General features: G+C 47.0%; 1 protein-coding gene and 1 pseudogene across 5 annotated transcripts in view; both read right to left on the reverse strand.

Moving 5' to 3' along the window:
• Nucleotides 1-23,880, reverse strand: part of LOC147429159 (AP-1 complex subunit gamma-2-like) — a 244,286-nt gene that overhangs the window by 68,291 nt on the left and 152,115 nt on the right. For all 5 annotated transcript variants that reach the window (XR_015185812.1, XR_015185811.1, XM_086495289.1 and 2 more), the window contains one exon: nucleotides 16,989-17,043. Coding sequence is in view for 3 of the 5 variants with exons in the window: in XM_086495289.1 (XP_086351415.1) it covers nucleotides 16,989-17,043 (55 nt within the window). In the remaining 2 variants the exon portion in view is untranslated. The remainder of the gene's footprint in view (nucleotides 1-16,988; nucleotides 17,044-23,880) is intronic.
• Nucleotides 20,013-22,595, reverse strand: LOC147429161 (uncharacterized; annotated as a pseudogene).

Here is a 23,880-nt window from a genome sequence, read left to right on the forward strand (position 1 = left end):
AGATAGAGAGAGAGAGAGAGAGAGAGAGAGAGAGAGAGAGGGAGGGAGGGGGTATTGCGGCTTAGTACTTAGGCGCCACAGAAGGATGGCGAATCCGTACACCCTTCACACATACAAGCTCACTCCAAACACAAGACTAGGTGGCGATTCCGCACACCTCACATGGGCAAAACATTGCAAGAAAACATACTCACAAAACCTCAAGCTTTATTTAGAGAATAAGGCGATGAAATAGGGAGCATAGGGTAGGGGAATGAGAAGGGAGAGAGTGGTAGAGCACATGGCGGATAGGTGGGAGTTGATGGCGAAGACTTGCACGAGGGTTATGGCAATCATCCTTCATTTAGCTGCCTTTCATCTTCCATAGCCCAAGGGTGTAGAGATCATGCTCAAGACGAGCATGGTGATTGCGGTGATGGTGATGGTGTGGGTGTGTGTGTGTACTAGGCACACAACAATGCATAGTGTATTCTTTGGTGATGTTGTGTGTGTGTGTGTTTTTTTTATGGTGAGCTCTCATGGCCTCCTTATATAGGGAAGGAAGAGAGGATTTAACAATATTTCTAATTGAAGTGAGTGTCCCACTCTGGTGACTAGGAAAATGGGATGCATGTGACTGTGGCTCCCATCTTGTCTCCTCATTATTTAAAATACCAGAGTCAATAGAGAGAGAAGAAGAGAGAATGTGGGTAGGATGTAGAGGATAGGAAATATTTATAATAGTCTAGCTTTGGCTAAACATAAGCTTATTAGGGAGAGAAGAGAGAGGTAAGAAAATTATAAGAGAGGTTGTCGAAGGTGGATATTTGTTGATGAGAATGGATCCTCCAAAAATGGTGATAGAATCACTCTAAACTTGCCAAGACCTCATTAAAAGAGCCTTGTCTCTTGTAATCATGCTTGAAGACTTGTAGAACCATAGCCATTCTAGTGGGAAGAAAACTAGGGATGGCCAGTGTCACCATTACATGAGAAAACTGGGGTCCACTACAAAAATCATAGCTCCGCGTTCATAGCTCCAAAAATTCTGAAAAAATTTGAGCTAAAAGTTGAGATCACGAGCGACATCTTTCATGTTGAATGCTCCTTCAGATTCGGGGTTCTTCTTTACTTGAAAAATTCAACCAAATAATGTATTATTTGTGGCTGCAAAAGTCTTTTGGTGGTCCCCTTTGAGTAGACTTCTCTCTTGCCTTCAAGTGTATGCTCCTTCATGTGTATGAAAACATGACCTAGAGTTTTGAAAAGATTGGCAATCATTTAGATGGAGGTATTATTGAAATTTGAAAGTGGGGTTGAGTGTTGAAAATGAAAACTAGTGAATAAAATATTTGGTAGGGTGGAATAATATACATACATGAAAAATATATTTGAAAATACTAAAATATATAATGTAATTTATATATATTTAATATTTAAGGTCAAAAGAGAGATCAACAAAGAAAGCTTACTTATTTATGCTACATCATGATTGATTAGCATAAGTCTTATTTATTTAATAAAGGCTAAAACGTTTGTGAAAAAGGAAGAAAAAATCAAAAGTAACTTATATAATGGGAAATATTTTGGTAAAAGGGCAAAAATATATGGGGTGGGTTCCCATGCATGGAAAAGCTTGCCTCATTAGCCCTCCCCCTAAGGCTAGAGGCATTCATGTCTCTAGCTTTGTTTCTTCTTCCGCTTAGCTGTAGGATCCGATATCGAGTTGCCTTCTGAACTAGCCATTCCATTTGGCCATTCGTGAGATTTTTGGGATATTCTTGAATCTGTAACAGGTCCGGGTGATAGCTTGTTCCTTGGAATAGTGTCGGTTGATTAAAGGGGAAGCCCATGGCTTCCAGAACTTTGTGCCAATGTCCTCTTGGATCCCAAGTGAAAAATAGGATCATTGTCTGCAGTGTCCTAACAATAAAATTTGCATGCCAAATTGGACCAAATTTGTAACCACCGGTAGCGAGAGGGAAAATGAGCATCTTGGCTCCTGCAAAGACAGAACAGAAAATTATGATTCTCAAGAGTGTGCCAAGAATCCACCATATATGGCCGCCTTGTTGGTGTGGTGAGCTCCAGTTGTTTTCAGAATCCTGCTTACTGCCATGATTGGAAAAAACTGCAAGCATATCATGCTTCTTTTGGGTATGTTGAAACATGTCAGCTTCCTTTGCTGATGCTAATAGCAAGCTACCTACCTTGCGGCTTAAATACAAGCGTAATCCACTTACCTTTCTCCAAAGAGAGGATGCACTATTTGTAAAAAATTGTACCAAATTGCGAAGGAGGTCTTCATTCTTGCATTCTATAAGGTTTTTGTCTATCCATGGCTCCTTTGCTCTTATCTCCATGCTGATCTTCTCTCTATATGTTATAGCGGCTAGCCATAGCCATAGGTTTGATGCATCCCATGCAAACACAATGCTGTGTTGTGGAGGAGTTTGGAACATCCTTAAAAGGTTGGCAACATATTGATCATCAAACTTAGTATGAACATCCTCACATATACTAGAGGCATTACCCATCTCCAAGCTTATAACACCCTTCAGTAGACTAGAGGCATTACCCATCTCTAAGTCTATAACACTACACAATAAAGTCTTGCTCGGCTGCCAAGCCTCTGGAGCAATATCCAACTCCAAACCTTCAGTCATACTTACCTCTTCGTTATGGTCCTCAAGTGAAACTGCCTTGATGCAAGATTCCTTTAGCTTGCTACACTGTCCTGGGTCCATGCTGGTGCACAGGCTTCCGTTTTCAAAGCCCTCCCCTTTGCTTGATATGTTGTCCACCTTCTGCAAAGCCTTGCTAGCAGGCTGGTCCTCCTCTTCTCTTGTATCTTTCATGCCCTTTGCATTCCTCTTACTCTGACGAGGCCTAATCAACACTTTACACCTTCTTACCCTTACTGCCCAATGCTGTCGATTGATCGCTTTGGTGCCTATTTCATTCAAGGTTAAAGATGTACTCACATTTGTAACACAATTTTCTTGACTTACCTCCCCCACCTGGGTAGCATCTTTTGATTCTTTAACCTCTTGTTCCACTGCTTCAGTTCTTTGAATAAACTTCTCGCTTGATCCTTCTTCGGTTACCTTCATCTTGACCTCTTCTGCAAGACCAATGATACTTGGTGTGCAGGTACCAATTGATGGTGGGCGTAGAATGATTGTAAGTGGTGATTGTGGCGGACGTAGAATTTGTGTTAGTGGGGCTGGTGCTCAGGGTGGGGGTGTTCTTTCTCTAGGGGGTGACAAGTGGTTCCTCCTACCTCCTCTATTATAGTTTTGTCGTGGTTTGGGACAGTAGTATATACCGTGATTGTCTTCTCCGCAGTTGTAGCAGTGATACTCTCTGTTTTGTCGTCGTGCTATTCCAGGGTCTTGATCTCTTTCTTGACTCCTCCCTTGCTGTATTAAGTGGACAGACAAACTCTGCAGTTGGTCAGTAATATGGGCCAACATATCTTGTTGGTCATCTCTTACCCCAAGAGCCGGTGGTGGTGGTGGAATGGTGGTTGTCATAGTTGCTGGTCGACGCGATGTTCCTGCTTCTATTGACTCGGTTTCTTTGGCTTTCATTCGCAGCTTCTTGTCCTTAAGGCGAGCAATCTCAACGGCTAACTCGTACGTAGCCGGGAATCTACCTTTCACCTTCTCCTTGAGAAGCGGCCATAAGCCATGCATGAACCGATCTTTTTTTAGAAAATCTGGTGCAGCTTCCCTCCTTGTCAGTGACTCAACCCACCGTTCCGAAAAATCCACAAATTTGGACTCATAGGTGGCATATTCTAAAAGACCCTCCTGCTTCAAGTCTCTCAACTTGTCCCACAACTTTTCTGAAGTGGTACCTCCACCAAAGCGCCTCTTAAAAGCGGTTTTTAAGGGTTCCCAGTCATCCTTGGTTGCTTGTGGAAGTGCATTGTACCATGATCTAGCTTCTAGCTTCATGAGATGCTTAAAGATTCTAACCCGGGATTCATCCGTATCTTTGTTGCTCACTACACATGCTACTTCAAAGTCATCTAGGAAGTCTGTTACCAAATCCTCCCCCTTCTTTCCTTTAAATGTTGGAAATGCTACACTTGCCATGATTACTGAGAGAGAGCTAGAAAGACACACTGCTTAGCTTCCAAAAGTATTTTTTCTTCTTTACAAGGAGGCGTGTATACCCTCTTATACTAGGACATAGATTAAAACTTGAAACGGTACATTGCCTTGTACCAAAGGTAAGACAAATGGTTGATCTGATGCGAGAACCTCCAAAAACCGCTCCCCACACGGCATGGTGTCAATGACGTGCTGGTAGTGAGCCTTCAAATCTAGTATTACCTTGATTGAGCGTACACGTGTTGGTATGTGTGATCTGTCTTGAGGTAGGTTGTACTGATTTATGTGAAGCTTAGAGGTGCTTAGTCACTGTCCAAGCTTGTGGGAGAGGGTGGTGTTCTTTCCTGAAACAAACTCAGTAGATCCCTAGTTTCTCTAGTGAGAGTGTGAGCCAATGATTCCGTTATCTGTGCTGCAACATCAGGTGCGACTTGAAAACTGACTGTGATAATTACCTCGGTGACTTGAGTTACCCGATTCTCAAATTAGAATAGTGTTGATTCTCTATTGTGTAGAGCTTCTTCCATTTTGTTGTTGTGGGTTGGTTGTAGGTTGCGGACATGGTTTCGACCTTCTCCTTCTTCTTCTTGGCACTTGGCCTATGTATATCCACTGGGTTTGGCGTGTTGGTTGACTCTCGCACTGCAAATCGATTACCGTTACGCCTGGCACTCGAGCTTCGATGGAGATGCGGAGTTCGTCTAGTTGTGCTTGGAGATCTTCTTCTTCTGTCGTCCAATTAGCAAATCCTGCTAGCCATTCATCCATTCACAATAGTTTAGGGGTTTGAGTCTTGTAAACTGAAGGGTTTCATGAAAAGGTCCTCCGTGGGGGCACCAAATGAAGGGAGCAAAGCGAACCCCGAAACCCGACGGCCTCTAAAACACCGGGGACCGAATGGCGCGCCTCGAGTTTGTCATGGTAAAGCAAACAGGGGGCACCACCTAGCTGCAGCGGCTAGGACGCAAACAACACACCACCATAACAAAGTTTTCATTCAAGAGAGATGGATGCTTGGGAGTAATGATGAAGAGGAAGGGAAATGAGATCGAGAGAGAGAGAGAGAGAGAGAGAGAGAGAGAGAGAGGGAGGGAGGGGGTATTGCGGCTTAGTACTTAGGCGCCACAGAAGGATGGCGAATCCGTACACCCTTCACACATACACAAGCTCACTCCAAACACAAGACTAGGTGGCGATTCCGCACACCTCACATGGGCAAAACATTGCAAGAAAACATACTCACAAAACCTCAAGCTTTATTTAGAGAATAAGGCGATGAAATAGGGAGCATAGGGTAGGGGAATGAGAAGGGAGAGAGTGGTAGAGCACATGGCGGATAGGTGGGAGTTGATGGCGAAGACTTGCACGAGGGTTATGGCAATCATCCTTCATTTAGCTGCCTTTCATCTTCCATAGCCCAAGGGTGTAGAGATCATGCTCAAGACGAGCATGGTGATTGCGGTGATGGTGATGGTGTGGGTGTGTGTGTGTGTACTAGGCACACACAATGCATAGTGTATTCTTTGGTGATGTTGTGTGTGTGTGTGTTTTTTTTATGGTGAGCTCTCATGGCCTCCTTATATAGGGAAGGAAGAGAGGATTTAACAATATTTCTAATTGAAGTGAGTGTCCCACTCTGGTGACTAGGAAAATGGGATGCATGTGACTGTGGCTCCCATCTTGTCTCCTCATTATTTAAAATACCAGAGTCAATAGAGAGAGAAGAAGAGAGAATGTGGGTAGGATGTAGAGGATAGGAAATATTTACAATAGTCTAGCTTTGGCTAGATATAAACTTTTTAGGGAGAGAAGAGAGAGGTAAGAAAATTATAAGAGAGGTTGTCGAAGGTGGATATTTGTTGATGAGGATGGATCCTCCAAAAATGGTGATAGAATCACTCTAGACTTGCCAAGACCTCATTAAAAGAGCCTTGTCTCTTGTAATCATGCTTGAAGACTTGTAGGACCATAGCCATTCTAGTGGGAAGAAAACTAGGGATGGCCTCTGTCACCATTACATGAGAAAACTGGGGTCCACTACAAAAATCATAGCTCCGCGTTCATAACTCCGAAAATTCTGAAAAAATTTGAGCTAAAAGTTGAGATCACGAGCGATATCTTTCATGTTGAACGCTCCTTCAGATTCGGGGTTCTTCTTTATTTAAAAAATTCAGCCAAATAATGTATTATTTGTGGCTGCAAAAGTCCTTTGGTGGTCCCCTTTGAGTGGACTTCTCTCTTGACTTCAAGTGTAAGCTCCTTAATGTGTATGAAAACATGACCTAGAGTTTTGAAAAGATTGACAATCATCTAGATGGAGGTATTATTGAAATTTGAAAGTGGGGTTGAGTGTTGAAAATGAAAACTAGTGAATAAAATATTTGGTAGGGTGGAATAATATACATACATGAAAAATATATTAGAAAATACTAAAATATATAATGCAATTTATATATATTTAATATTTAAGGTCAAAAGAGAGATCAACAAAGAAAGCTTACTTATTTATGCTACATCGTGATTGATTAGCATAAGTCTTATTTATTTAATAAAGGCTAAAACGTTTGTGAAAAAGGAAGAAAAAATCATAAGTAACTTATATAATGGGAAATATTTTGGTAAAAGGACAAAAATATATGGGGGGTTCCCATGCATGGAAAAGCTTGCCTCAGGAGCTCCAGGCCACGCAAGCCAATCTGCTGAGAAGTAAAAAATCTGCTCATCCCCTCAGCATAGAACAAAAAGAGGAAGGGAACTAAAGGGCAACCCAGTCTGACTGAAGTACTTGGACTTGCTTGGTTCAGATCTTTGCAACGCATTCGAGTACGTTTTGCACACTGGTAAGATTCCTGACAACATGAGTGAGGGCATGATCTACCTTATTCTCAAGGAGGGAGGCTCCTTGGATGAGATTCAACAGTGGCGACCCATCACTATCCTCAACTCATCCAACAAAATTATGGCAAAGGCTCTGAGCTTGAGGATTCAGCCACTACTAGAGAGCATTATACATGGGACCCAGCGTAGTATCCTTGACATCATCTTTACTTTTTGGGAGGCGTCTACCCTTGTGCGTCTCTGAGGAGAGGATCTAGTGATACTCCTTGATTTTGAGAAGACCTACGGCAGAGTTGACTAGGACTTCTTGGAGGGCAGTCTACGCAGGATGGGTTTCTCAGATGCTTGGATCAGAGGTGTATCAGCTCTCTATAGGTGTGCGCACAGTTAGGTGCTCTTGGCAGGGGGAAGAGGGGAACGCTTCATGCTTACGCATCCAAGGAAAAGTAGGGAGTCAAACCATCCTCCCTTGGACAACTATCTCGGGGGAGTGCTCTTAGGGCCTCATGGAGCTCCTCTAGCTGGAGAGGAAGCTCAAGTCTCTGTCGCATCTCCTCAGTAACAAGGCAAGGCATCTGTGCCCAGACTTGCTCTCTGCATGCATCCTGACGCTCTGACTGAGGCTCAACTGACAACAGATCACGGTAAAAGTCAGTTAGCAACTGTACGCATATCCTCAGGCTCTGAAGCAACTGACCCGTCGGGTCTCCTCAACTCGTTGACACTGGTGTTCGCATAGCGTTGCTCCACCGTCTCAAAAAACTCCCCAGTAACTCTGTCCCCCACTTGGGTCCACTAAGGTGCCTGCCAATGGAGGGCAAACTCATGACGCCGCTCCTCAATGCTAGCCAACTCCTCTCTAGCCTGCAGCATCTGCTCCTCCAACCAAGGACTGTCTGGATGCTGCTTCTGTATCCTCTGCAAGGAAACAATGCCCCGTTGGAGATGCTTCTCTTGCTCCCTGGATGCATGTAGCGTGGATAGTGTGTCATGCTCTCTACAGTGGGTGCTCCTTGGTGCAATGTGCGAGACATCTCACTCAAACAGAATGAAAACACAGAAAACAATAGATAACAACAAATCAACATAGAGACACAACAGCAAACCAGAACATATGGGCTCGACTATCTCAAAGGAACCAGTACAGACTCTGGCGTAGTAGCACACTCAGCTCTAGCCCAAAACTCATGGGTACAATGGGGGTGTCGAGGCTCAGATGTGCAGGGATGGTGCAGACGTGTTGTGTATAGACTCTCTACTCTAGACGACGACGTTGGACCATATATGAAGAAGATGATCATGATGACCCAACAACTACTACTCATATCTCCAACCATAAAGAGCCACAAATGGCTCATAAATGTCAGCCATCTAAGTCTATCTCCAAACTGAGTGGTGGTGGTGACTTAGCCACGATGTCCACTAGACCACCGTTCGTATCCCTGCCATGTGTCACTGCCCAGCCCAGAGAGTCCGTCCAGTGTGAACCAAACCAGACCAACTGTACTAATTGTGTGTCCTGTGAAAGTGACACTATAGCCTGCTACAGATTGCCCGCCACAAGACCGCTCACCCTCTCAGTGAGAGAAATACTGATAAACTCTAAAAGAAAACCACTAGGTATTGCATCTGTACAATGGTGAGCTCCTGATTCTGTAGAGTTATGGCCACTGCTGCACTCGAAGTATCAGACTCTGGAGGTGGAGCCATCAGATCGATGGGAAAACTTTGGACTCTATGAGTGCTCTCCACAAACCGACTCTCAGCCACCTGTTGCTCGACGGATGGGAGTACCTGGCCTGAAGTGTACTGAGGCTGCCTACTCGCACACCCATGTCGATGTGCGCCTGCCAAGCGGTCACAAGGAGCCGTCTCTAAGGATGACATGTGTGGTAAGGAGCCAAAGGTGGCAGGCTACTGAAATCCCTGAGTGTAGTAGTCAAACTGCTGCTGTGATGGAGCACCTCCCCAAAACTGTCAATGATCGTACTCTCCATATCCCATGGGCATCTAAACTGATCTTGAGGGACGAGCCCATCCATATCCCATGATAGCCTGAGGCTGTTGCTGAAACCCCATGTCCCCCTGGACTAGCTCTTGGTCAGCTACTAGGGAAGGTTGACTCATTTGTGTGACTGGAGATGAAAAAGTTCGACCGCCAAGAAGGCTGAGACCAAGAGCAAATCTTTGTGCCCGTGTGAGCACACCAGCAGGCTCTTCCACCTGTTTCAACTCATTTTGAGAGATAACTACAAGAGTGGAAGGCGAGGCCTATGGAATGGTGCTTACTGTGATTAGGTTAATCTTGGGAAATGTAAACTCCTGCTAGTTCTGGCTTGTGCTTGCAGATGTGGACGCGCGTTGTTTTGGGCAGTCCTTACTATAGTGATCCTTAGCTTCAGGGCAGTGTCGGCAAGGAGGGGACCCTTCTGGCAACATACATTTTCTCTGATAATGTCCATACTCCCCGCACCTGTAGCACAAAATTGGCCTATTGGAAGGGCGAGGTGGTCTCGGCCCTTGCTGCATGGGGACGGATGCTGATGTGTAGAAGCTTTGGGGAACTGAAGGAGCTTTAACATGATAATAGCTGGGAGATGCAAAGTTGTTGTGCATACCTTGCATAGGGGGTGTTGTCAGCAGAGGTGGCGTAGGGTTTTGATGGCCATAGGGTGAAACCATGTTGGATGCAGGTGTCTACCCTTGTTGAAGGTTGGGGGCGAGGCTCTGCCTTCAGATAATAGCACTCTGTCATCTTGGCCAGGTTTCTAACAGAAATGGCAATAAGCCTGAAGTGGGCAGTCCTGAGGAGGATGCCCTGAAGAGCGACAAGAGGTACACCACACCATCGGCGGCTTAGTGTCTTGCTGTGCCCGGAGCTCTTCTAGCTTCCGCTTGATTTGTTCTAAAGCCTCTTGCTGTGCATATTTATCCGGTCTAAGACAAAAGGACCTCTCCTCTTGAAGTGCTCTTTGTAACTTCAGTTCTTCTAAATCCTTGCGTAAAGAAAGAAAGGGGTCAGAGGGATTTTCCGTGAGTGCAAAGGCAGTCTCCACCTAAAGAGGGTCCTTGAATAGCCTCCTTGCTCCTTCTATCCTAGTAGCGGCCGCTATAAACTCCTCCACAGATGTTTTAGGTAGAAGACTTTCACGTAGTTCCTGCTGAGACGTCTTTGGAAGAGCTTTCTCTACCCACTTCTTGACCGTAAATTCCCCTGGTTGCTGAGTAAGCTTGGCAACCAGAGACCTGGTTTTAGTCATGAGTTCTGCAAAAGTCTCCTCTGGCTGGAGCACCACGTTCGCCAACTCATCCAAAACCTTTTCCTGAAAGTCACCTGGCTTGATTGCTACACAGAACTGTTGTCTTAAAGTTGCCCAAGTTGGAAAGTGATTCTCTGCAAACTGACTGTACCACTTGTCTGCTAAAAGCCTAAATCATCCAAGGTTGATGGAAATAGCACCAAATAAGCATCTTCTCTATTAAGACCACGACCTCTACAGAGAGATACAAACCTCCTTGCATGGTCGTGTGCATCTTCTGAGGAGAGTCCCTAGAGAGTAGGAAACTTGATGTTTACCTTGGCCAAAACACTGGTCAACTCCTCCATGGCCTCTTGCTCAGGAGCCTGTTGCTCAATAGCTTGCTGTAACAAAATGGGAGAGAGCTTTACTGAGGAAGGTGACCTGGAAGATGTAGAACCGGGTGGAGAAATGGATGATGCCGTATGTGGGGAGGTATGGGTGATGGGGTTGGTGGACTTCTACTAGGTACCAAGGTTTGACGCCTTCTCTGGTAGTACTTCAGAGGACTCAGTAGTGCGCTTTGACGCTCTAATGACTGCCTTGTATGTGTCATGCAGTAACCATAAACCCAACCAAGCTTTGGGCAAGAAGACCTTTAACTGGCTGAACACCGGTCTAGACTCTACTAGACCAGGGCGAGTGACTAGACCACCTGGCTGGACCAGGGACGAGGAAGGACTAGACTAGGACGGGCGAGAGAGGACCAGACCAGCAGGGCGAGAGACTAAGTCAGCTAGACTAAGCTGTTTAGGGTGAAACTGGACCAGACCAGCAGGCTGCACTATGCAAGGCGAAGTAGGTGAGGCTAGGTAAAACCCAGCTAGCTCCTCGATTTGTACCTCAACAAAGAGTGAGACTTCAGTTGAGGTCCCACCGGGCGTGCCAAAAATGAGAGCACTTGTAACGTGGATAGTGTGTCGTGCTCTCTACAGTGGGTGCTCCTCAATGCAATGTGCGAGACATCTCACTCAAACAAAATGAAAACACAGGAAACAATAGATAACAGCAAATCAACATAGAGACACAGCAGCAGACCAGAACATATGGACTCGACTATCTCAAAGAAACCAGTACAGACTCTGGCATGGCAGCACACTCAGCTCCAGCCCAGAACTCACGGGTACAATGGGGTTGTCAAGGTTCAGATGTGTAGGGATGGTGCAGATGTGCTGTGTGTATAGCATAGTTACATGGGACGGCGGGTCGGGATCGGGAACGGGGTCGGGACGGCAAAAGTCAGGAAACGGGGACGAAGGTTGGAACGGTAAAAAAAAAAAGAGAGTTTTTTTGGCATTTTTTGACCTACACACATGCCACACACATAGAGCATCACTTTGACCATAAATTTACACTAAATAGACCAAAGAACACGAGTCATATAGGCTGAAATGTGCTAATAAAACATCGATGATCGATGGATACAAAATGAGAAGTGCATGCCACAAGGGCTCAAGAGTCAAAAAGCCTAAAGGACTTAGGACAAGCCTGAGGCCTCAAGGATAACAAAAAGTACAAAGGGCTATGTAGTAGGTAGAGTAGTAGACTCAAGAGTCTAGACTCGAGAGTCGAGTGATCAATGATCATCAAACTCAAGAAGTGCTCGCCTGTTGAATCACCACATCGTCGTCGTAGTCGAGGTCGTCAGCGACGTATGAGGGCTCCGGCTCGAGAGGCTCGCATTGAGGCTCGAAATCCTCCTCTAGCTCCTCCAAAAGAGTATCGGCCATAGATGGATTCTCTTGTGCCATCTCCCACTCAGTGAAAGGATCTGCCTTGTGTGTGACGCTCTTGGCAAGCATGCGCAAGTTAGCGCTCACAAACACCAAATCATTGGCCCTCTGAACCCCAAGGCGATTCCTCTTCTTAGAGGCAATGTGACTGTACACACTCCATAGTTGCTCCAAGCAACTAGAGGTACATGCTTGGCTAAGGACACGAACAGCCAAGCGTTGCAAATGTGGGCCATCTCCTCCATAGTCCTCCCACCACAAAACCGAGCCAATCTTGTTGCGATCAAGCTGTGCATCTACACATCCATAGGAGCCCTTCTTTTGCCTGTAGTTGAGTAGCTCGTCTCTAATCTTGCGCCTAATGTCACTGCTAGGCTCAAGGCGCTCCAATGCAATCCGCCATCCTTTGCTCACCTCCTTGTCGGTCTCTTGACGCCTTCCTTGAAACTCAGGGTCAAGCACATAAGCTGCCGCATGAAGTGGAGAGTAGTATCCATTCCACCTCGACTCACACAAGCCATGAATCTCCGCATACTGAACAGGGTCAGGCACAAGCTTCTCAAGTTCCTCTATCATCCGATCCATGGCTTCGTAGACTTTGCCAATGCATGGCTGCAAGCCATCCACCACTCGAAGTAGGTGTAGAATAGGCTTGACCATGGCGTCAAGAGTCTTCACCTCCTCCCACCAAGCGACGTCGTCGGCCCATTCTCGGCATTTCAATCCTACTGCTGATGTAGACTCCGGCATGGCCTGGAACTCATCACTGAGAAAGAGGCCCCTTAAGGCTCCGCCACATGTAGACAAGCGGCCTAGCATAAGCCAATTGAATGAAAATCTTGTCTCTGAATATTTGAGCAAAGACAAGTGGCTCCTCTTTGAGAATTCATGGCGCACTTTTTGATGGTTGAGCACAAAGGAGACAATTCGAGAGGCGTCACCAATGGTGGGTGAAATCCATGACAAGTTCCCTATGTCCTTGAGGAGGTTATTGAGGCAATGCGCCATGCAAAATGTGACATGGATGCTGGGATACATGCCCTCAATGATAGCTCCGGCTACCCTATTTGACGCCTCTCCATCTGCAACCATACAAAGGACATTCTCCGGGCCGGTGATCTCTATGGTGCTTGTCCACTCCCTAGGAAGCATCTCGGTGGCCTTGCCACTATCGGATGCATCATGTGACTTCATCCCACCACGACTACGTTTGCACGGCGGGCCTCCTTCGAGAAGAAGCGGCTTGAGAAGTGGAGTTGGCTTGAGATGACATGATGGTGGAGAGACTCGAGAGAGTAGAGCTTAGAAGTTAGAAGGGTTAGAGGAGAGCTTGTGTGGAGAGAGAGTAAAGGAGAGCTTCAAAGTGGGTAGCAGAGGGAGAGGAGAGCTTCAAAGTTCAAACTTGAGCCTTGAGCTTGAGGGAAATGGAATGAGCATTGAGCATTGAGACTATGAGTATTAAGAGGCCCAAGGGAGCCTTTTATAGCCTCCCAAGGGCCAAGGCTTAAAAAATATGGCAGTTGGGGCTGCACAGAGCCGTTGCAAACGGTCAAAAACGGCCATTTTTTTGAATCTGTTCCGGTCCGACCTCGGCCGACCCCTGCCGTCCCCGTCCGGTCCATCCGACCCCGGTCCGGCCCCGGCCGTCCCCCCTGTGACCTGCCCGTCCGGCCCGTTTTCCGTCCGTCCCTCAGCGTTCCCAGCCGTTCCCGGCCCGGTTACGGCCGTCCCCCGTCCCTAGGGCCCGTCCCCCCCGTCCCCTGTAACTATGGTGTATAGACTCTCTACTCTAGACGACGACGCTGGACCATATATGAAGAAGATAATCATGATGACCCAACAGCTACTACTCATATGTACAACCATAGAGAGCCACCAACGGCTCATAAATGTCAGCCATCTAAGTCTATCTCCAAATTGAGTGGTGGTGGTGACCTGGGCACGATGTCCACTAGACCACCATTCGTATCCCTACCACGTGTCACTGCCCAACCTAGAGAGTCCGTCTTGTGTGAACCAGACCAAACCAACTGTACTAACTATGTATCCTGTGAAAGTGACACTGTAGCCTGCTACAATGCAGCCAATCGAGCTGCAGACTCCTAAAGGAAGAAGTGACTAAGCTCATCCAGTACAGAGGCCACTCTACCAGCAGGGGTGTCCTGCGTGTCCAAGCTCTCTGTCCAAAGTGCCTCCACTCGCTCTCTAAGCTCTGGGCATTTTGGTCTAGCAAGACAAAAATGTTCCATAGCGACCCCGCAAAATCTAACCACATCATCTAATGCGGCTCTCACACAGATGATTCTCCTGTAGCATAAGAATATCAATCTCACCACCCACAAGGCATCGCCGAAGCTCCTGACGCAACCGACCCCTCTAAAGTTAAACTGGGACCCTCCTAATCCCTGCACATTCCATGAGACTATCCTCATGTAGTTAGTGAGAAAAAACAGATGTTGCAGCAGTAGCCAACCTCGCTATCTTTGAGGCCGGCTTGGATGGGGAGTAATCTGCATCCAAGTGACCTCTAGACAAACGCATCTGAAGTGACTGTCCCACTCACGACCCAAGCCGAGCGTGCAGTCCGTAGGCTACATCCTCTATCCAAGAATCCTCGTAGAAATTCATGGCCAGGGGGGCTTTGAGTGTTAGCAAACAAGTGCACCACAATGTGCCTACAACCTGCTGCATCCGGCGGTGTCACTAAACATGGCTAAAGGCCAAAGTGTCCTTACCAGATCTGTCACCCCCAGGTCCCTTGTGTGGTGTGACAACTCAATAGCCTCAACCTGGAGCTAGTTAAGAATTGTGTGCAAGGTCCACTCTGTATGATCCTTCCCGCACAGCGGAAAGGAGAAACCTACCGCTGTATCCAGAGCCTCAGTGCCTTGGCTGCTAGAAAGAGGACGTAAACTCGAAAGCAAGCTTCCTCCAGGTCGAGAGAAGGGTCACCAAGGAAGCGTATGAAGCTGTAGTCGAAGAAGTCCCATTGTCTGCGAATGTCAAAGCTGGTCAAACCCCGAGGGACCGTTGCAAAAGGAGAGGTCTCAACAAAGAGTGGCATCTTCTGGTGGGGCTGTCCCTCTCGAGCCATGCGACTCGTAGCGAAAGCACTAACAAGAGATCATCTTGCTGCGAATGTGTGTCCAGTCCACTGCGTTTGAGGAGGAGTGTGGGATGGGTTGGGTCTTGAGGCTGAGGGCCCCACCTGGGGGAGAGGAGGAGCGGGAGGTGGGGGTGGAGGGAGGGGAGGCGGCGGAACGGAGGAGTTTGAAGGTGGAGGGGGCGGAGGTGGTGGAGCTGAGGCGGAGGGGCTTCTGCTGGAGGGGGTCAAAACAGTTCCCTATCGGAACCCAATGTTGCTAAGCTACACGAGGTTGGCCACTTGGGGGGGGGGGGGGGGGGGGGGGAGGGGGGGGATGTGGCGAGCCCGTCCCTGTCGACGGTGGCCGAGCACTTGCTGCGAATCGTCAGCTGGCTGATCGCTGGCCTCTGTCGTACTAGCCTGTGTGTCCTTGGTACCTGTCTACTGGGCATGCTTAGCCTTGGTAGGCTGTCCATGAGCTATGGGTCGAGATCTCCTGCGAGGACAGGCCTTCGCTAAGTGGCCCAACTGCCTGCAAATGAAGCACTGGTTTGGGAGTCCCAAATACTCCACCCTTTGGCATAACCATCCCCCACTCACCCTAGGTAGAAGGATCAGCTTCGGGAGAGTGAGTGTCACGAACCAGAACACGTACTGAAGGCACACCCACAGCCTTGGCTGCAACTCAAGTTGCCGTGCGCGGGGTCTCCAAGACTGCCCCGATCTCGGAACCAATCCTGTAAAGAAGCGGCAAGTACTCCCTTTGCAGGCCAGGGAAGCAAACTGAAATAGGCAAGCTTCCCTCCTCGACAAGAACATCTGATGCTGGATCGAACCCATGATGCCACTGTCGGAAACGAGCTCTGACCGCTCGGATGGCCAACGGGCTCATTGAGATGACCTTGGCAACCATCTTGGGAGTCTTAAATTCTATTTGATGTCAATGATCTTCCTCATCCCTGCTAAAAGGTGGGCCTGCAAAAGGTTGCATATCTCTCCTCGACTGGGACGACTGCCAATAATCTTGCAGATGACAGAGGTAGCCTGAAGGCGCCCCACCTCTGCTGTGAGGCTCGCTTGCTCTGTTGGCGACAAAGCAAGTTGGATGGTGGGCTTGGTGGGGTCGGACGAGGGGGCTTTATCAGAGTCCCTCTGTGGCAGCACACGAGCTTCCATCTGTGTCTGCTACTGCTGATGAATGGTGTGTCGACACCCCTTTATCTGCTCCAGAAGACCTCTCTCATAAGGAGGGGGGACTGAAACAGGATAGGGGCAGCTAACACAGTGAAAGCAAAGGGGGAATGGGCGAGGGGGGGGGGGGGGGGGGGGGGGGTACTGGACTGCGGGCGAGGCGAAAAGGAGAGGCAGGGCAGCGCGAGCAGTTGTGGTGCGGGGGAGGGCGAGGGTGGCGTGAGGCTGTAGGCTGCAGGCAGGTGAGCGGGGGGGAGGTGTGCAGGGGGCGAAGCAGAGCAACGAGCACGTTCCAACTAATCTATTTTTTTGTCGACTAATTACTTTATTTTCTTAGCAACAAGAATTCTGATACATAAATTACAGAACCTTGTGCAACAAAGGAAGTGTGATTCTTTTGCTCAAATGATTTGAACCTGGAAATGCTAAACACATTAGATTCTACCATACATTCATAAGAGTCTCATTCACAGTCAAACCACTCACATGTACCTTTGCATTCTACTCCATTTCTATTTACAAAGTTTCACTACAATGGATAAGTCCTTTATTTGTAAACCACCAAATACCCCAGCCTACTTTGTTATGTTAACTTACAAATTCTTGCCGTGATGAAGTGTATTTGACAGAAATCGAAAAGATAAACATTAAAAAACTATCCTCTTCAGAATCTTTGCCATTCTTGCCATGTATGTCCTTTATTTCCATACCACAGGCAAACCAAATGAAATACAATTCTTACCTCACATATCAAATTTATCATATTCTGAATGTACCACAGCTTGCTCGATGCAAATCTGTAAGTAAATCGATCTGTTAGTGAGTTTTAACAAGATGTTAGCACATAATAAGCTTGTGAAATCACAATCAATTCCATGCCAAAACATTTGGATTTCTAAAAGAAGAAGAAAGAAGCATAAGCTCAATATAAATGAGCAAACAAGGAAATAAGCTGAACCTACTTGCATCCACCGACAAACACCGATAGCATAGGGACCTCGGTCCTCCTTTCACCATGTACCAAGTACCACCCCACTCCCAAGAGAAATCAATGGTCACAATGATTCCCCCAAACCAAGCGTAATCTCTGCCAGCCGATGAATAATGTGAACTAGATGTGAAGTACATGTGAACACACCATGTGTGAACTATGTAGCATTTGTGAACTACAAAATGAACTGTGGTGTGTGAATGCCTCTCAATGGTGAGGTGGTGAGTTTCAAGTCCAATTTCCCCCCCTTGGGAAACGGACAACTGGGAATTGCAGATGATCTCAAGCCATTGATCTCTTGTCAAAAAGGGGGGTGCCATTTAGTAACGGGGAGAACCAACCCCGCCCACATGCTCAGCATGCCTCTTCAGCATCCGACTTCCTCTGTTTTAAACGTGAGTATCCATAACAGGGAATGGCCTTTCTTGCCCATTGTCGTTCCCCGTTCCTCGTTCCGGGTAACTATGCCCTAATTGCCCCAACACCCATTTCTTTTGTTGAGACACATGCACACCCACTCAATTAATAAAACTCTCAATTCGAACTAATCATAGTCAGTAGTTTTGAGTGCTTGACCTCAGATCAGTCAGGCTCCATAGATGCTGAGTGCCACAAGTTGATGATGTGGCACTAGGGGGTTAGGGCATTGAAAGACCCAACATAGGATACCTGGCAAAGGAACCCAAAAAAAAAAAAGAAAGTGCCCATGTGGCTCACAGTATGCACAGGCCCGCAAATTGGGGAACCATGCTGACATGGCACTGTTGAACGCACACACCCACAAATCGTGGAACCATGCTGATGTGGCATGGCCTCTAACTTGCATATTATGGCCAAGAGGCCCAAAAGGGGTTAGGGTTAATAACCTTACCCTAACCAAACTTGAAGACTTTGGCCGAGGGGCCCTAGCCCCAAGCAAAGCAAACGCCCTGCTACCGTACGCCGTACGGAGCCCACCCGGAAAACGCGCCGGAAGATGCGGGCTGTCACGAGGCTGTGACAACCACTAGCCTTAGTTGTTGGCTTCTTTCCCTTGATTTTTATTTAATTTTTGGGACCCTCTTTTTGAAGTAACAAATGGCCGGACATTGCATGACGGCTAGTGTGAAACAGCCGATGGCAGAGAGTTTCACCTGCAACAGTGAAGGCCAGGTCGCCATGAATTGGTCGGGCCAATCGGCACTAAAATCTGAGCAATAAAATGGTGGCTAGGCTTAGCTCAAAGTCATTTAGGCCCCACACAACACTTTATAAATTGGTGGGTACTAGGAAATTAACTCAACAAAGCAAATTGGACACATGGTGGCTCCATAGCTCACCTACAAGCCACATCAGCTGGGGGCGCCCAAAATTGAGAGAGAAGGCTGATTTTCTTCATTGTGAAGTCTACAATGTGTGTGTGAGTAGTGGGTGCACGTTGGAAAGGGGGAAATGAGAAAACCACCAGCACACAATCTGAATGCCTCTCTACAGCCCAGTGATTTCACAGCACCCCTATCCCCTAGTAAACACACACCTAGACTCCCAATCTACAAACAATCAATGTCCAACCCCGTACCCAGCCAACCCTAGCTGCACATAATCGGCTGCCAAACATACGACCATGGTTCTCGACTATGACCCTTCAAAGCACCAAATACCATAGAAAGTCTATCAAATACTTGCAAGGTCTCCGACAGGCATCCTCACATATTGGTACCCTCTTGGCATACAAAACTTCCCCTCATTATACACTCATACATCTGATATATGCTGAAAGCACATGTGTATAGCATACTCCACTCGACACAAAAACAAGAAAGAAAGGTGGAGAATAATTAAAGCAGACATTTAGATTATGAAGATATTGAATAGTCCGACTACACTGGTCACATTTGGGGGATGGAAAATGGAAAATATTCTGCAAAAAGAACTGTCTCTCCTTCCTTGCAGGTCTTGCAAGGGTTACCTCCCTTGGTGCTCACGTAACTTTTTTTTTTGTTTTGCTTTGATGGCTTTGCATAAGCTCTTGATCAGTTCAGTGTTTTGTCTTCTCTCAACTATAGCTCTCGGGCCCTTCTCTCTATTGCTTCCCTCGTTTCACCTTTGTACACCAATTTCCCCAAGTGTGATAATCTTGACACGGCGCCCTACAACGGTGCTCCTCCTCTGACTCTCATCCCGTTCTTACGGCTCTCTCTCCGTGTGCAGCAGCTTGTGGCTCCCTTCAATCTCCCTCTGCCTTGTAGACAATGCCCCTTATGGCGGGCCTTTTCTCTTGCTCGTGTCACCTTCAATTTCACCACCTGGTAGTGCTTCTAAGCATCCCTTTTTTTTTGTGAGCAACCCAGTGGTACCAAACTCGCACAGGACTTTGATCGAGCCCCGGCTTCCAATCTGCCGCTCTTGATCTCGGCCTGCACCTAGCACCCTTAGAATGATATGGCGATTCCCTCCTCTGCAACAACGCTCCCCAACCTCTCCTGCACTGGCCGGGCTTCCCATGCAGTTCGTAACCCTGTACACTAGCCCCAGGCCCTTCCAACTCTACTGCAAACCATCAACCTATAGATCCCCTTGTAGTCCTCGGCCCTTGGAGGTTGCGGCCCCTCAAAACAGTGCTATTGGCCACCCCGCATGCGGCCCATGCACTGGCCTTCCTCTGTGTTGCCACCCTCGGCCCCCTGCAGCCTCCTCTCCTTGGCCACTCCTCCCCCCTGTCCATTTACAGTGCCGCCCTTATGCCATGCAAACTAGCGACTCCTCCATGCAGTTAACGCCATCTCCATGCTAAAATGTGCCCGCCACTTCGTTTGTCTCCCACCTGTCTCCCCATGCTCTCGGACCCCCAAACAGATGGCGCTCCACCCCTGTGCAATCAGCGCCGTCTCGTTTTCACTGCAGTCCAACTCTTTTTTTTTTTATAATAGAAAAATTAACTCCAGCTTTGCCTTATAATAGAATTCCTTGTTTAGCTTCGTTTCACGCATCCGAGACTGTAGTTGATTGCCGACACTCCCATCCCAATCAAGCCTCCGCCATAACTCCGTGTTTCGGTGTAATAACTCCTCTCTACCTTTTAGATTGAGCAAGAGCCCGGAGAGATATAGCATTTGCTTGACCGGTCGTCTATATCCAGCTCCGCCACACATGAAGCATCATAATAAGGCTCATTTCTCAAGACGTCGAGGAGCCCATGGCCGCAACCGACAACAGTTGAACATAACCTGCACTTTAAACAATGCTGCTCGAGATCTCCACCGATGGTAGCACTTTTAAGTTCCCTTTATTAGAGAATCTTGAAAATCCATAAACTTGTTGATTGCCGTCTTTGACATACACTTCCTAATTGGACCCAATATACCTTGCATCTAGCATGGCCTCGAACACCGTGCCAACCACCTTCTAAGCTTTATGTACCTGCTTCTTGCATATCCCTGGGTCGACAGTGTTTGGTTGCACCATCATTGCCCACCCCCTTGTTGAGCATTCATGCTCAACCATAGCATTATTTAGGTAAAATAAGTCTGTATAGAGAGAATGACATAAAATAGCTACATAGACTGTATAAGAAAAATGATAATATAGTGGCTATATAGATAGGATAGAGATAGAGAGAAAGTCGTCTGCTACTGCATCACCCTCCAGGGTCAAATGGAAAGCTCGAAGCTTCCCCAAGCATGATGTATAGTCCACCTGGATCAAACGTAAAGCATTGCTCATTGCCATCCACCTGTAAAGCATGTACATCCAAGCCTTCCTTTGCACTTGTAGGCCAATAGACAGGCCACCCTAACATCCCTTCATAGCATGGAGCTTTGTCACCCTGCATCCATAAGTCTTCGTGTCTGCTATAAGCCTACTTGCCATCACTTGAGAAACCTGAATCATAAGCAGCTATCCTGCCATTTTCCTCCACTTGCCGCATAGCCAAGCAAACCTGTTCCCTTTATCCAAACCCTCTGTAAATGGCTCCAAGGCCACCTTTTCATACTCAAGATTATGACCTGTTATAGCTTCAACCTGTTCTTGGAACAACTCATCACCTGCAAGGTTGGTATCACCTTCCTCTTTGCATGAAGCCTCTCGCTTATAGGCTGCACCTGTATCTATTTCCATAGAGTCATCTGCCGGAGCTAGCTCTCCACGGCTACACACAAAATCTGAAACTATACTATGCACCTCTATATGCCCATCAAGGCAAGGTTGCCCCTACCCCTTGCATAGATAAATCACTTCGACATACCTTTGCTTCTGCTTCTAGCTTCTGCAAGTCATCCTCAAAAAATTGCTCTTCAATCAAATCGGATGTACAATCAAACCATACCTCTTCCTCCAATAGGGACTTACCATCACGAAACATTTGATAGGGCTGCTCGACTGGCAGATTCACACAAGGCGCAACACTATACTTCTCTTCGACCTTTAGTGGACTGACAGGTAGCTTGTATACATCTTTCTCCACTCCATCTACATGAAAAACATCATAAGTTTCATACCTAGAAGAGATGGACTCCGTCTCCCACATGCTATCTGTGTCCAGAGCATTGCTGGAGCTTTGAGAACTTTGGACCCCTCTTCTGAACTTGCTGATTCCTTCCTCGTTGTTGCTGGTTCTGGAACTGACACTTCTTCTTCAAGGCCTTTTATCACCTCGTCCTCTTGAGCAAGCAAATTGGGTGGCACTCTGAATATACCCCTCTGTATCCTTTGAAACCTGGTTGGCACTTGTTCTACCTCTTCTAGCCTGGCATCAGCTTCACGTGCTTTGATCACATTCATATCAATAAAAAAAGGAGCTTTTACCTCTTGATGCTCATCAATGTGTTTGGGCCTAGGTCCACTGGCTACCGTGATTGTCGACTGTAGCAATCTTGCCTCCATCTTCTTCTTCATCTTTCGACTCTTTGCTCTGGCGACTTTGATAGCTTCGTCATAAGTCCTTGGATCTTCATAGTCCACTCTCTCACGAACATAGGGATGCAAGCAAGACAAAAACTTTTCCAGCTTAAAATACCCCACATTGGTTGCTTGGGTAGCCGTCGCAAAATCCCCCCAATAAGCTTCAAATTTATCAACAAAAGCATCGAAATTTGCACTTCCGTCCTGCTGCAAACCTTTAATCTTTGCATCTGCTTCCGAAGCCGACACCACCTTTCGATACCTTTGTAGGAATTTCTCTCGAAATGCGATCCAATTCTGCTTGTGTGCATCTTCTAATCCATCGAACCAAGCTTTTGCTTTACCTCGCAACACCAAAGGTAGAGTTTGGAGCTTCCCTTCATCACCTAGCATCCGCACTACTATCAGCATAAATAGCTCAAAATCGGCTATCGTGTCGTCTGCATCTTCATCTCCTTTGAACACCGAACCAAATTTCTGCTTCATCTTGACCCATGAACACTTGGTTAGGAAGCAATCAGTGGATCCTCCGTGGGGGCACCACAAGATGGAAAGGGAGAAATGAGAAAACCACCAGCACACAATCTGAATGCCTCTCTATAGCCCAGTGATTTCACAGCACCCCTATCCCCTAGTAAACACACACCTAGACTCCCGATCTACAAACAATCAATGTCCAAGCCCATACCCAACCAACCCTAGCTGCACATAATCGGCTATAATCGGCTGCCAAACATACGACCATGGTTCTCGACTATGACCCTTCAAAGCACCAAATACCATAGAAAGTCAATCAAATACTTGCAAGGTCTCCGATAGGCATAAGTTTCCTCACATATTGATACCCTCTTGGCATACAAAACTTCCCCTCATTATACACTCATACATCTGATATATGCCGAAAGCACATGTGTATAGCATACTCCACTAGACACAAAAACAAGAGAGAAAGGTGGAGAATAATTAAAGCAAACATTTAGATTATGAAGATATTTGAATACTCAGACTAAATTGGTAATGTTTGGAGGATGGAAATTGGAAAATATTCTGCAAAAATAATCGTCTCTCCTTCCTTGCAGGTCTTGCAAGATATACCTCCCTTGGTGCTCACGTAACTTTTTTTTTTGTTTTGCTTTGGTCGCTCTGCATAAGCTCTTGATCAGTTCAGTGTTTGTCTTCTCTCGACTATAGCTCTCGGGCCCTTCTCTCTATTGCTTCCCTAGTTTCGCCTTTGTACACCAATTTCCCCAAGTGTGATAATCTTGACACGGCACCCAACATATTTTTCTCAGCCCTGCACACAGCCAGCCCTTCAAATGGTGCTCCTCCTCTGACTCTCATCCCCTTCTTACGGCTCTCTCTCCGTGTGCAGCAGCTTGTGGCTCCCTTCAATCTCCCTCTGCCTTGTAGACAATGCCCCTTATGGCGGGCCTTTTCTCTTGCTCGTGTCACCTTCAATTTCACCACCTGGTAGTGCTTCTAAGCATCCTTTTGTTTCTTTTGTGAGCAACCCTGCGTTACCAAACTCGCACAGGACTCTGATCGAGCCTCGGCTTCCAATCTGCCGCTCTTGATCTCGGCCTGCACCTAGCACCCTTAGAATGATATGGCGATTCCCTCCTCTGCATACAGCGCTCTCCAACCTCTCCTGCACTGGCCGGGCTTCCCATGCAGTTCGTAACCCTGCACACTAACCCCTGGCCCTTCCAACTCTACTGCAAACCATCAACCTGTAGATCCCCTTGTAGTCCTTGGCCCCTGG

Source organism: Adiantum capillus-veneris, chromosome 22, assembly GCF_014529385.1.
Source record: "Adiantum capillus-veneris isolate H3 chromosome 22, ASM1452938v2, whole genome shotgun sequence".
NCBI lineage: Eukaryota > Viridiplantae > Streptophyta > Polypodiopsida > Polypodiales > Pteridaceae > Adiantum > Adiantum capillus-veneris.